This window comes from Pseudonaja textilis, chromosome 1 (assembly GCF_049901715.1).
Source record: "Pseudonaja textilis isolate UNSWEBS1 chromosome 1, rPseTex1.2, whole genome shotgun sequence".
Taxonomy (NCBI): Eukaryota; Metazoa; Chordata; class Lepidosauria; order Squamata; family Elapidae; genus Pseudonaja; species Pseudonaja textilis.
The window spans coordinates 93,675,825-93,691,082 of NC_141990.1; the positions used below are offsets into that span (position 1 = coordinate 93,675,825).

General features: G+C 41.2%; 1 protein-coding gene across 28 annotated transcripts in view; it reads left to right on the top strand.

Annotated features, from left to right (window-relative positions):
• Nucleotides 1-15,258, top strand: part of TRDN (triadin) — a 239,662-nt gene that overhangs the window by 41,204 nt on the left and 183,200 nt on the right. For 26 of the 28 annotated variants that reach the window (XM_087941756.1, XM_087941764.1, XM_087941813.1 and 23 more), the window contains 2 exons: nucleotides 12,697-12,756; nucleotides 13,202-13,264. The exons of the other annotated variants lie outside the window; for them this stretch is intronic. In XM_087941756.1, the coding sequence (XP_087797882.1) occupies nucleotides 12,697-12,756; nucleotides 13,202-13,264 (123 nt within the window). The remainder of the gene's footprint in view (nucleotides 1-12,696; nucleotides 12,757-13,201; nucleotides 13,265-15,258) is intronic. 28 annotated transcript variants of the gene reach the window in all.

The window sequence follows — 15,258 nt, forward strand, 5'->3', positions numbered from 1 at the left end:
ACCACACTTGGATACTGTATCCAGTTTTGGTCACCACAATATTAAAAAAAATGTTGAGAGTTTGGAAAGGATATAGAGAAAGTAACAAATATGATTAGGGGGCTGGACACTAAAACATATGAAGAATGGTTGCAGGAATTGGGTATGTCTGGTCTAGTGAAAAGAAGGATTAAGGGTAACATGATAGCAGAGTTCCAATATTTGAGGGGCTGCCACAAAGAAGTGGGGTTTCCCAACTAGACCACAACTTCGTAGGTCTTGAATAGCATAGACTATCATCCAGTCCAACACCCCCCACTCCCCAAGTCCAGCAAAATTTGTGGAGACAATGGAGAAGTATATTATTATTAGGGTACCAACTGCATATAGATGGAATCCAGGGCCACACTCATTAACAGTAACTGCCAGTCGCTTCATAAGAATATTAAAGAATATATTGTACAAAATAGAACACTGCAGGAAACAGCTAAATAGAAATACTTGTATTAGTCATTGCATCTACATTCTTGAAGATTCTCTTCCTCTATATATAGGAATTTATACTTGGCCACAAATGTCATGAAGGCTGCAAACTAGACACATTTATAGGAAAATGCTGTTGATTTCTCAATCAACATGGTTTTGATGGCATTATAAGTAGTCTTCATTGCATTAATGGTAAAGAGCTGACATTTAGGAAAGTATAACAGTTCTCTTGCAACCACTTACTCTGAAAATCTGCTGTGCAGATATTTTAATAAGTTTGTGTGACTTATTGAATTGGCTGTATTTATGTTTCATGTTGTTTTGTCGCACTTTATCATGTTGTTTATACTTTTAACTATATGCCATTGTAGGAATCAAACTAAAGAGCTGTACACATTTTACTACATAAATAAACATAAGCATTCTCCAGATCAGTCTCATGATGCAGATAGTTACACTCAATTTGCAAAAATACTTCTTGATGCTGTTCATATCATAGATTTACTGCACTCAGTTCTCATTACCAATGATTTTGCAGCACAAGATCACACTAACTAAATTCAAAGTCACTCTATTGGGAACACAAATTCTTACTTTGTTTCACTATATAGTGCCTGTTGTCATATGAAGCTTAGCACAATGTCAGTACAGGCAAAGCTTTGTGATATCACTAGTTTCTCCCCTTTTGATCAGTCAGGAGAAGAATGAGTGGAGTCAGTGGAAATACCACTGTACTATATTAAACATAAATCTCTTTTAAAAAGTATGCAGGGCCTCCTAAATCAGACCAAAGTTTAATTTGGACTTGGATCTGATGTTTCATAGTGGCCAGTCAGCTCACAATTGAAAGTAAAAAGGCAGTTGAGTTTAACTCATTTCCCAATTACTAAATGATTACCTCTATGCAATTTGGCAGTGAAGTGGAAATGCTTTGCCATTATTTATTACCAGGATATTTTTTCTAACTTTGCAATCTAACCAACAGATCTGAAATTCCTTGAGAATACCCCATCTAGAGCTTAACTTCCAAGATCAGACATAATTCAAACAGCCACATTGTGATTAGTAGCCGTTTTGAATTGAGATTGACTCCAGAAGATTAAGATGGACATATCCATACAACTTTCAGCAATTACAGTAATTTGCCATTGTTGTCTTCTCTAGCCAACTCAGCTAAGCTGGCCTCCATCCAGCTGCTAGAAGATTTAACCTTGTTTAGCTTTTTAGATCAGCCAAGGTGGCTAGATGATGTCACCTATTTAGACAGCTCATAAATAAGCCTACTGAACTTGAGACCTTTTATTGTTGTTATTTTGAAGAATGTAAGTCAATAACAGTGTGAAAAGGATAACTACAAAATGATAAGGTTTTCTATCAAAATGCATTGTAAGGTTCTGTTATGTTTGCCATTTGCCAAATCTGTAGAAAATGGTTTTAAAGTGCTTTCAAGCAGTGCTTTTTAAAGACATATTGCCCAATAAAAATAATCAAAAATAATACTTTCAAATCAAAGTATTTGCCTCTTTGGGAAATATGATGTGTTTGACTTGCCTGCGGTAATATTTTCATCACTGAAGACTTCTGTGGAACTATGCACAGTGAGAAAAATGCTTAAAATTCTCAGCAGTAAATCCTTAATCCATGTTAAGTCTGTGTTGTTCACTTCCTCCAAACAAAATAGTGTTAATATTTGGATGCATCATAAAATCATCCCATTTCAAGTACCTTCTTGGTAAACAATGAACTATTGATTAAGACCTACAGTTGTTTGTTTCTCAGTGATACAACTATGTTGCTCTATAATGGTTAAGTACATAAAAGAAGTCTACTTTGGATTTATTTTTCAGTAAAATGGAGCAATCTACCACTATAAATTCCATCATAGCTCAATCCAGCTCAGATACTTGTAACGTAGAGATGCATTATCCATAAATTTTGGTTGAACAAAAACAGCAGAAGCAATATATGTCTAAGGAATCTGTTATGTCCTTGGAACTCTAGGAGTTCTCACTCAGGTCCATTCACTTTGCGGGGGCGTTTTTCCCCCTCACTCATTAGTTGGTTCTCCCCAGCAGCCAGCTATAAAAGCAGGCTGCGGGGTCCAACCAGTTGCTGATCGCTGCGAGCCAGTTCCAGGCTTGGCAAGCACGGTCAGTCCTTTATTGCTATAATAAAGTATTGTTGCACTCATGCTCTGGTTCAGCCTCTCATTTCCCAAACTTAACACTGGCGGCGAGGATGGGATGGCTACCAGAAGCACCATGCAACCGCTGAGTCACTAGCCGCCGATCCGCAGCCAGAGAGCGATCGGCCGGCGATAAAACAACGCTGATCCGCAGCCAGAGAGCGGTCAGCAAGCAACGAGCGAACGCTGATCCGCCGACAGAGAAAGCGGTCAGCAAGCAACGAAGCGAACGCTGATCCGCAGCCAGAGAAAGCGGTCAGCCGAGCGATAGTAAGCGTCTGTAGCCGCTTGTTAGCCCAGCTACAGGAAAAGTGAAGCGCTGCGAGCCGCAGCCGCTCGTTGTTTAAGGCGCGAAATTCAAACGGCTGTCATTTGAATTTCAAACCTAAAAGGTACAGCGTGGTGCTGTAAGTCAAGTCACTGACGCCCACGAAGGCGCGAATTTCAAACGCTGCCAACGGCTGACAGCCTAACCTCGTGCTTTGCCCAGAGAGAGAGAGGATTGTGACAAAGCCTCCTCAGAGCTGAAATCACTTGCCTGCCACAGGCACTAGAAACTTTGCTGCTGCCCCAGAGAGATTTTTTCCACAGATTGTACAACCGATCTTATCACCAGGAATTCCAATCCAGTCTTCCCAGCGTTCAAACCAGATGAGGAGAAGTGGGAATCATACAAGAACCGCTTTAACCATTACATCAACGCAATTGGGCTGGCTGATGCTGGGGAGCACCGGAAAAATCATATTTCCTGATCTACTGTGGAGCCATCGTCTTTGACACTGCCACAGCTCTCGTGGCTCCACGTGAGTTAAAAAACGTTCCATGGTCTGAACTGTTGGAAATCCTTACTAACCACTATTCTCCCAGACCTTCACAGATTGCCAGGCGATTCACCTTCCGTATGAGGAAGCAGTCAGACAAAGAGACCATCAACCAGTACATGGCAGCCCTCAGGACAGCAGCACTCCATTGTGGGTTTGGAACCTACCTGGAGGACATGCTCCTCGATCAACTAGTCTGCGGGGTCAAGGATCTACACCTCCAAAGGCGCCTACTCGCTAAGAAGGACCTCAACCTCGCACAAGCCGTCGAGGAGGCCCTGGCAGCAGAACTGGCAGCACACTCAGCCACCGAAATCCATGGCTCAACTTCCAAGCTAACGACAGTTCCAGTCCACTCCGAGGAGGTAGTAGCAGAGGAAGCCCTTAGTGATGAAAACGACATCCACCACCTCACCAACGCCAGGCATCCGCAGGTAGGAGCCAAGCAAGAAAACACCGGTCCACCCAAGCACATCACCCTGTGCCTATCCTGTGGTGGATCTCATCCGAGGGCCACCTGCAAATTCAAAGGAGCCACCTGCAACACCTGCCACAAAGGGGGCACATCGCGAGAGTCTGCCAAGCCTCTCAAAACTCAGCACAAAGGCACCCCCCTTCTCACACTCTGGACCTCAGAGGCAAGTATTGAACTGTCGCACTCACCACCATACCATTAGTAAAATCTCTCTCTCCGTTTTGTTAGAAGGTAAACCGTGCCGCATGGAGGTTGACACAGGGTCAGCGCTCTCAATTATCTCGTGGAGCACCCTCAAGAGGCTACAGCCCAGCCTATCAACAAGCCGGCTCCAGAAGTGCCAGTTTAGCCTGAAGGACTACCAGGGGAAGGTCATTCCTGTGATCGGCAGAGGCAAGTTCCTTGTCAATTTTAAAGCTTTCAAAGGTCACCTACCTCTAGTGGTAGTTAACGGCAATCTCCCCACATTATTGGGGCTCGATTGGTTTCCCCATCTCAGCCTAGGGCTAACAGGAGTCCATGCTGTCTCAACCTCTGACACTGACTCCTTATTCGCTGATTACTCAGATGTATTCAGCGATGAGCTGGGTGTTATAACGGTACCCCTATCTCATTCTCAGTCGACCCCAGGCAGTCCCAATCAGGCTAAAACCGCGTGAGAGTCCCATTCGCTATTCGGCCAAAACTAGATGCAGAATTGGATAAACTATTAAAACAAGGGGTCATTGAGCCAACAGATTTCGCCAAATGGGAGACGCCCATTGTCACACCCCTCAAAAAGACGGTAGCCTGAGAATTTGCTCGGACTACAAGACCACAATTAATAAGTTTTTACAAGTTAGCGCTTACCCAGTGCCCGTCATTCAGCATTTATTGCACACTTTTGAACCTGGCAGCATTTTTGCCAAATTGGACATGTCTCAAGCGTATCAACAGTTCCTGTTGACAGCCAAACAGCGGAACTCCAGACCATCGTCACCCACAGGGGTGCTTTCCGGTGCAAGCGTCTCCAATTTGGCGTAAGTGTTGCCCCTGGCATTTTTCAATCCCTCATGGAGCGGATTTTGCAGGGCCTCCCTGGTGTAGTACCCTACTTCGACGACATCTTAGTCTCGGCCAGGGACAGACCCCAACTCTTCCAGAGAGTTCGAGCAGTGTTAGAGAGGTTCAGACAGCACGGCCTCAAATTAAAAAAGAAAAATGTGCCATTGCCACTAGACAGGTGGACTTTCTGGGTTATAAAATTGACGCCTCAGGCATTCACCCCCTGGAGTCCAAGGTTAAGGCAATTCATGAGGCACCCCTCCAATCTCCAAAACTGAGCTGCAGGCCTTTTTGGGGCTATTGAACTTTACGCGTCCTTCCTGCCCCATAAAGCATCAGTGGCAGAACCCCTACACAGACTGTTGGATAAAAATCACCTTGGCACTGGGGTCACAAAGAAGACTCTGCTTTTCGCACTGTCAAATCACTACTCACGTCAGAGGCGGTACTTATTCAGTTCGACCCCAACCTTCCATTAGTGCTAGCAGCAGATGCATCCCCTTTGGAATCGGGCAGTATTAAGTCACAGGCTCCCCAATGGCTCCGAGGCTCCCATTGCTTTTTCTCCAGGACGCTCTCTGCAACAGAGCAAAATTATAGCCAGATCGATAAGGAAGCTCTAGCAGCTGTTGCAGCAGTGAAGAAATTTCACGAATTTCTCTTTGGCCATTTTTTCGAGCTGGTCACGGATCACAAGCCTCTCCTGGGTCTACTAGCTGGGGACAAACAGACCCCTCAAGTCCTTTCTCCTAGAATGATGAGATGGACCCTTTTCCTAGCGGCCTACTCGTATAGACTCATACACCGCCCAGGTAAAACATTGTCCCACGCTGACGCTCTCAGCCGCTGCCCCTTGCCGGCTCCAGCTGAAGACCCTGCTCCAGTCCACGCTATTTTTGAGGTAACCCAATTGGACCTCCCCATCACTGCCCTTGACATTGCTGCTAAAACCAAGGCAGACAAAACACTCGCCCAGGTACTGGACTGGGTGAGGAGGGTGGCCGGGTGGTGATGTTGAAAACAAATTTACACCTTTCAAGACCCGCCTGCAGGAATTATCCAGTTTGCAGGGCTGTCTGCTGTGGGGCACTCGGTGGTCATCCTGACCTCACTGCGTACCCGAGTTCTGGAGGCGTTGCATGAGGGGCACCCTGGCATCGTCAGAATGAAGGCATTAACACGCAGCTACGTATGGTGGCCAGGCCTCGACGAGGACATCATCAGATGGGTAAGCTCCTGCAACCCCTGCCAGGAATCCCGTCCAGCTCCTCCTATTGCCACCCCTTCTAAGTGGGAAAGCGCCAGCGCTCCGTGGTCCAGAATTCACATCGACCTAGCCGGCCCATTGCATGGGAAAATGTTCCTAGTGGTCGTGGACTCCTACTCTAAATGGATTGACGTGGCACAGCTATCCACGACCACCACACTCGCAATTACCAAGGTGTTAACTCGCCTGTTTGTAACACACGGGCTGCCTGACTCCATTGTTTCCGACAATGGCCCACAGTTCGCATCAGCCGAGTTCAGCCGTTTCGCTGCCAACCTGGGCATCCGCCACATTTTCACAGCCCCATTTCATCCTGCCAGTAACGGATTGGCTGAAAGAGCCGTCAGGACCACTAAAGAAGCCTTGGCTAGGTTCAGCAAGGATGACTGGCACCACAAACTATCGCGTTTCCTGATGAGCCAGCACTCAACTCCTTGCTCAGTCACCAATAAGTCCCCAGCTGAGCTCCTGATGGGCAGGCACCTGAGGACTGTATTGGACAGACTTCACCCACATTACTGCCCTGACTCTCCCTCGCTTCCACATTGGGGTTAGACATTTTATCTTACAGGAACCCGTGATTCGCGAGGAACTTCACTGGAGACCCTCTGTGGATCCCAGGCAAGATCGTGGCCATCACCGGACCCAGGTCATATCGAGTCAGACTGGAGGACGGCCGAGTATGGAGAAGGCACCTGGACCAGCTGCGTAGGCGTCACAGCACCCTCGCCAGCAGTGACCCAGAATTGCAGACCGGAGCGAGGCCTCAGCATCAACCCCACATCAGCATCAGTCCCGGTGACCAGCTTACGCCAGCAGCCATTCCGGGAATCCGAACACGGACAGCGGCATCCAGATGGCTGACCAGTCCGAACCAGTCAACGGGAGCACGTCCCAGTGACCAGCCCTACGAGTCCCGAACCAACCCGATCCGAGGGGCATGTTAGTGACTCCCTACCGATCCTGCCTTCCCCTACAGACTCTGAACTGACAGACAACCCACCAGAGTTGCGCCGTTCTGGGCGCCAGCATAAACCTCCTGTCTACCTCAAAGACTATGCGTGTTCGCATCTGGGGGAAGGGGTGTTATGTCCTTGGAACTCTAGGAGTTCTCACTCAGGTCCATTCACTTTGTGGGGCGTTTTTCCCCCTCACTCATTGGTTGGTTCTCCCAGCAGCCAGCTATAAAAGCAGGCTGCGGGGTCCAACCAGTTGCTGATCGCTGCGAGCCAGTTCCAGGCTTGGCAAGCACGGTCAGTCCTTTATTGCTATAATAAAGTATTGTTGCACTCATGCTCTGGTTCAGCCTCTCATTTCCCAAACTTAACAGAATCTAAGATGTATACTTTGGAATGTTGCGTAGAAAAGAAGCAAGTTACTAGAAACTGTATATAAAAATGAATATTAAAATCAAGTCTCATTTGAGTGAAGCTTGAGTCCTGCTGACCTCTTGGATATGGTTGGGTAGTTGTCTTGGAAATAGTATAGAAGTTATTTGGTATTGCTTGTTTTCAGGATATTTTTTAACATCTTAGTCTTGATTACAGATATGATATTGCAGGACTGCTTTTGTTTAGTTGTTTTTTCCTATCCTAGAAATAGTAATTAGACTTATATATCGCTTCACAGCCTCTCTAAGCTGTTACAGAGTCACATATTTCCCCCAACAATCTGGATCCTCATTTTACCGACCTCAGAAGGATGGAAGGCTGAGTCAGCCTTGAGCCAGGTGAGATTCGATCTGCCAAATTGCAGGCAGTTGGCAGTCAGCAAAAGTAACCTGCAATATTATAAGATGAGACAAGGTTGTAATGCTTTACTGATGGGTTGATGTATCTTTTTATGGGATCCAGGAAGCGTACCTCCTCTGCAGCCATGCTTACTTTGACTATATAGATCTTTAGGAAGGCACTTAAACCTGGCTCTTTCCAGAAACCTTGGATTAGTGATGATATGCATTTGTGCAACCCCACTAATTGTGATGTGGGTTGCGTCTTCTTCTCAGTATAGTTGCTTTTTATTATGTGCTTAACTCATTCTTATTTCTGTAAGTTGCCTAAAGCAGGGGTGGGATTCACATTTTTTAACAACTGGTTCTGTGGGTGTGGCTTAGTTGATGGGTGTGGCTTGGTGGTCATATGACTGAGTGGACGTGGCTTGGTGGTCATGTTATTGGCTGGACGTGGCCAACTCAATATCACTCACATTGAGGCACGCATCTCTTTGCATGGCCTCTCATGACTGTGGGGATGCTGCAACAGTTGTAAGTGTGAAAAGTGATCATAAGTCACTTTTCTCAGTGCCATTGTAACTTTGAATGGTTACTTCACACAAGCAAAGTACCAGCAAAGGAGGGGGAAAAAAACTCCAGAGAAGTTCCTGAGACAGGAAGTCTAGTCCTGCCAAGAATGTAATAAGGGTTAACGGAGAGGCAGTTTCTGTAAGCAACACCAGAACGTTTCCTTCCTGCCTTCCTTACAGGATTAGGCCAGTAATTTCTTCTAACAACTGGTTCTTGGAACTGCATGGAATGTTAACAACCGGTTCTAGTGAATAGGTGCAAACTGGTAGAATCCCACCCCTGGCCTAAAATCATTGGTGAGTGGGCAGCCTTAGAATCTGACTAAAAAGAGAGCAGAAAAGAAAAAGCAGATTTTCTTGTGATTTTTAAAAAAATACTTAACAGATAATTAAAGAAAAATAAGAGATTCTGGCACAAACCATATTTAGACTGATCTAAATATTTACACATTTTTAGTGATGGTGATTCCAATTATTTTTCTACAGTTAAGATTTTTACCATAGATTCCTTGTTTAATTTGGCACACAAATGACTTAAAAGTAGCACCACAGCACACCTCCCAACAGAATGGCAGAGTGTAAATTCCATCTGTCATTTACAGTGAGTATGTATTGAAATTTTAAATTGTTGCAGGTCAGGATACCTTTACTTGCCTCATACTTTTTTTTTTCCCCTTACAAATGAGTTTGACTTGCTGAATTCATATTGCATTCTGTAGGAAGTGAAGTGATTCCTTTTAGATTGTTTTTAACTAGTGTTCTTGTAATATCTTACACAAGAAACTGTATAAGTGGGAACATGAGCTAAATGTTGTAACAATTATAAATTCTTCAGGTTGACTGTGGTGTATGGTCATGTATTAAGCCAAGTGGAAATACCTTCTATGGAAAGAAATTGTGTTAAGCCTCTAAGACACTGAAATGCCTTAATGAGCTGAGGAATAGGATCTTTCAAACCATTAAAATAGGCATGTAAAGATACTGTTCTCGTTTCTAATGAGAAAGAGAATAGGTAGCTGATAGTGATTCCCATTTCTATCTGATGAGGTGATTCTTTTACATAAATGTCTCTTTCGCCTTATACCTCTCTTCTCAATTGTTTTATGTGGGGAAAATATCAATATACTGTAATTAATTTTTTTACAGCTTTAACATTTTACAGCATTAACATTCAAGTGTTTTTACAGTTTTATATTTGCTTGGATATTATCAAAGATATTACCCTAGTAAGTGTGAGGCTTATCTGGTCACTTAATATAAATTTTGAAACAAAATTTATACTTTTCAATTCAATATATTTTAACAGATTATATGTTTGTATGGCATTGGATTGCACTGCATTGCATTTACTATATTAGGTAACCTTGAGCCAATCACTCTTTCAGCCCAATTCACCTCACAAGGTGGTTGTTGTGGGGAAAATAGGAGGAAGGTGTGTTGGATATGTACGCTGGCTTGAGTTATTTGTAAAAATATAAAGATGGGATATATAAACAAACAAATAAAATATACTACTATATGAACACATTACATGTAGTGTGGTCATTTGCAGAGGTAACAGATTGTTCCAATAGAACAAAACTTGCTGAAGGAGTTGTAGCAGTGCTGTAACATCAATTGATCAAAGACCTTGTGTGATATATTTTATTAGAAAGCTTTTCTTTGCATTCATTTCTAGCACCTTATAAATTTTTTGCATTTTAAACCTGGAAAATATTTTTCTGAGCTGTCTGTGGACATAATTTGTCACTTCTGTGCTTTCCATATCTGGCATTACATGGGCTATATAGATCAGTCAAAAGTATTGAGAATCTTATCCTGCCAAATGGTATTTCAACAAGCTTTTAGTTTATAGGATATAAAACAATTATTTAACTACAGTATAAGTGCTTTGTATCCTCACGTCATCAGTGCTGAAACTTTTATAAAATTGGCAATTTTAGAAGCTGTGGATTCCCCACCCCACCCCCACTTTGCTCTATTTCCTTGTAGCTAATGAAAAAGGAGCAATGAATACGTTTTAAATACATACTCTCTCACAATAATTTAATAAACTGTGGTGCCATCTCATGAAGAATCGGGGTGGTTGCCTTGGTGACAGAGATTATCCTTGCTGCTGCAGGATTCTGGCAGTTTTCTAAAAATGAATTCATAATATTTTGGATTTATTAAAAATATGCTTTTCTGATGGAGATAAATTGCATCCTTTCAGCTGGCCTTGTAATGCTTCTATAAAAATACAACTGCTTTAGCAACTCAGCAAAGTATATTATGTGATTAGTTGGAAATTAAAGTGCATGCTATTTTAAAAAGTGAAAGGAAGCTTCGGAGAATGTGATTCATTCCATATTAAATTTTTAGCGTTCCTTTAGGTTGCAGACTGCCCACACTAACCTCCAAATAATTTCTATAGGATCCAGTCTCCTTGTCAGCAGTGCTACATTTTGGCAGCCTTGCATTTTGGAGAAAGAAATCTACAAAAAAAAAATAAATGGTATATTAAACCTAAAATAGATTGAACAGGATTTTTTTTTTGTAAAACAACACAAAACTCTAGCCAGAAAGTAGATGCCTTTCAACTCATTAGTTTAGTTGTTTAGTTATTAGTTATCTGCTTGCTATTTCTGGCCACTAAAGTAGTCATGTTTGCCACAGGTGACTGGTTTACCTCTGCCCTTCTTATAAAATTGTATTTGCATGACTGGGAATGGACCATCATGGATTAATGATTAGGTTAAATGACCTAGACTTCAAACCTCCCCGCCCCCAATTCACCTATACAGGTGACCCATTAATTACTTCAGTTTCTAAGATTTCAAATTTTAAACAGAGCAAATTTCACACATAGAATCCAGAAGGAACCTGCTCCTTCTTTCATGGTGATTAACCAAAAGTCCTAGAACTAAGGAGAAATTTCTGGACAGTTAGAACAATTAATCAATGGAACAACTTGCCTCCAGAACCAATAACAGATAATCAGAGTTGGAAGGAGGTTGGACTAGAAGACCTTCAAGGTCCCGTCCAACTCAACTCTTCTCTTCTCTTCCCTTCTCTTCTCTTCTCTTCTCTTCTCTTCTCTTCTCTTCTCTTCTCTTCTCTTCTCTTCTCTTTTTGGCTGCTGACTGAAAACCCAATAGCACTAATTTTGAGCAGTGCTTTTTTGAAAGAGTAAACTTATTTATTTATGCAGCTATCTATTTATTTATATCCTGCTTTTATTGTTTTTATAAATAAGTCAGTGAACATACATAATATGTGTTTAGTGGGAATAGTTGATCAACATGCTACCAAGTCAGTCAAGAACAATTAATCAGTAGAACAACTTGCCTCCAGAAGTTGTGAATGCTCCAACACTGGAAGTTTTTAAAAAGATGTTGGATAACCATTTGTCTGAAGTGTTGTAGGGTTTCCTGCCTAGGGAGGGGGTCGGACTAGAAGACCTCCAAGGACCCTTCCAACTCTGTTATTCTATTCTGTCCTCCGAAATCTTAACATCTTGTTGGTGCTCTAAGAGGCAAACCATTCCAGCTCTTAAGAAAAATTCAACTGACTCACTTTTTAAAGCAAACTTGCTCATTTCATACTGCCTGAACCACCAGAGAAACCACAGCGTATTGTACTTATTATTTTCCAAATTTTGTCACCAACAATCTGTAGGGCAATGTATAGGAAAGATAGTGCAATGTAGAAATCTAATATCTATAATTAGAATTACACATGACAGTCTCTATATGTGCCAGTTTCTCCCATCAAAAATTATCATGAAGGATATGTCTAAAACCAAACTTGGAATCTGATTGAACTGGAATGGTAAAATCCATTCTGTTGCAATCTGATTAGACGCAGAGCACCTTACCCAAGGAAATTTTTCTTCACATCTTGGGTATATTTTCAGGCACTGAGAGAAATAGCAAAATGTATCACTATCACTAGGAAAATGGCTCAGAGCAGTTCCATTACATTTCTCTGAAAGCTAATTCTGAACTGAATGTTGAGGTTTTACCTTAAGTGATTTTTTTTTTGATGGAATACATTTTGAAAGCAGAAATCCTACCAAGAGCAAAGTATAAGGAGTATCTCTGTACTTCAAACATAATATTCTAGTTATTATGCCTCTGTAATGTTTTCTCTGTTCCAGAAATCCAGATAGACAAGGCTGAAAAAATAGAGAAAGTAGAAAAGAAGCCATCACCAAAAGGTAATATTATATCTATTTGAGTATGTATATATTCTGTGCGTTGGCACATCTGGTTTAGCACTCTCTTCCACAAACACATGCAAAGGGGTTATATGTCCTTGAGCTCATTGTTGATATCAGCAAGCATAAAATGTAAGTCTTGAAACCAATTCTACCAGAACATGCATTTTTGTTGCCTAAGTTATCAGCAGAATCACATGCCTGTTCAACATGCATTTTATTGGAAAATAATTCACAACAGCATATAGAAAACTTATTCATTCCTACCCACCCACCCCCAAATTGTGGATAGTTAAAATAGGACATATCAAGAATGATGTCTTATGTATATTTCAGTTGTGGATTTGTCAACTTTGATGTATTTGCACTGGACTTCCTTCACAGTGTTCAAATCACAACAGTTTCCTTCTCCTCTTAATTAGCTGGTTTTCTTCTTTCCGTGTAGAAATTCAGAGAGACAAGGGAAGGGAAAGGGAAGAGAAAATAGAAAAGAAACTACCACTCAAAGGTAATTAGTTTCAGTTATTTTTATCACCCAAATGTTTTATATGGAAGAACATAAAAAACTGACCCAAACCTTGGGAAACATACACAGTGACATGGAGGATAAAGTATACACTGCACAATGCCAACTTTCCCATGACTATATCATACATCTTAGATCTGCTCTGGAAGACTAATGTGTTTGGTGGTTGTTTCATCAGCTCTCTCATAAATACCCCTGGATTTATAACCCATGATTAAAATAATAATCAGACAACTAAAAGCAGATGAAAGCTTTAAGGTGCCTTGAAGAAAATGCCTATATCCTTCTCAGTCAGATATGGTAAAGAACCATATCTAAAATATATGAAGAACAGTTTCAGGAACTGGGTATGTCTAGTTTAATGAAAAGAAGGACTAGGGGTGACATGATAGCAGTATTCCAGCATCTAAGGGGCTGATACAAAGAAGAGAGGGTCAACACATTTACCAAAGCACCCAAAGGCAGGACAAGAAACAATGGATGGAAAGAGAAAAGCAACCTAGAACTGAGGAGATATTTCCTGACAGAACAATTAATCAATGAAAAAAGCTTGCGTCCAGAAGTTGTGGATGCTCCAACACTGGAGTTTTTAAAGAAAAAATTGAACAACAATTTATCTGGTGTGGTATAGGGTTTCCTTCTTGAGCAGAAGGTTGAACCAGAAGAAGGTCTCTTCCAACTCTGTTATTCTGATACTCTGTTATTAGTTTAGCAGTTTCTTCCCATAGAGGCTAATCAGATAGCAAAATACTGAAGAATTAAAGAGTAAAAAATGTCATTGATTGAAAAATTAATATCTTGGCTAAGTCTTGATGAACACTTCAAATGAAGATGTCTTTGTTAACATTGCTGGGTTTTTTTAAGGTACATTAATAAAGTATTCTGAATATATTACCTTTGTCTGTACAAAGACAGACCTTTTAGAATAGGCGTATTTAATATGAATGTTTAAAATCTTTATAAGATTTGTTCTTTCTTTATATGTTTCTTTTTCTTTTTTCCCTTTTCTTATTATCTTTATCATATTACACTCTGAACATTAGAGCTATTGCATTGATCAGAAATTGCACTAAACCATGGTAGGACCTTTTAAGCACTGGTTTAATAGCACAAAGAAAAATGGAAGAAATGAAAGCTGGCAGTATCATTTGAGTCTGCAAATGCTGGATTTTTTAGTCTTTTCACCTGGATTGCCATCGGCTGACCCATTTCTGCCAGGGCCACCTGCTGCTGTCTGCCATTTGCTAAACTGAGCTCAGATTAACTTTTAACATTTGATTGCAGCTGCTCCCAAAGCTGTAGTGGCTGCACTTATGAGCTTCAAAATTCTATTTAATGTGTAGTGGGCAGCAGTGGGCAACATGCAAATAATTTCTTGCATGTCCAATTCATTCCAAGCTTACAGGAAGACAGCAAATTGGTTGCCACAGGCTTGCTCAAACTATGCAAATTAGTGCTTAATTATGGCTATTAACAATATGGCCCTTCCTGGATTATCTCAGTCTTGAACAGAATTGTGTGGAGTAAAACAAATTAGGAAAAAAAGAAATATGTTTTAATTTGTGCCAAGGTGTTAATTTTTAATATGTGTACACACACACACACACACACACACACACACACAGAGATTATTAAAAACATTGCATTGCAAATATGCCAGTTTAAGATGATAGATGTTTTGCTTAAAGTTTTTTTAAAATAAAACCTACATCAGTTTGAAGGATTGATAAACGTAAGAAAAGAAAGAGAAAGAAAACACAAAACTTTGTAAGTATGATTTTAAAAACCCAAATAGATCTATCCCAAAATCTGTCTTCAAATAGCAATTAGATAATATATTAAAAATACTTTGCTAATATAATTAAAAATACAGAGCAAATATCAACAAAGCAATCTTTAACTGACATGTTTTAAGCCTTAATAAATCAATATATATATTTGCCTAAATGCTGGATTAGTAAAACAATGATATTACT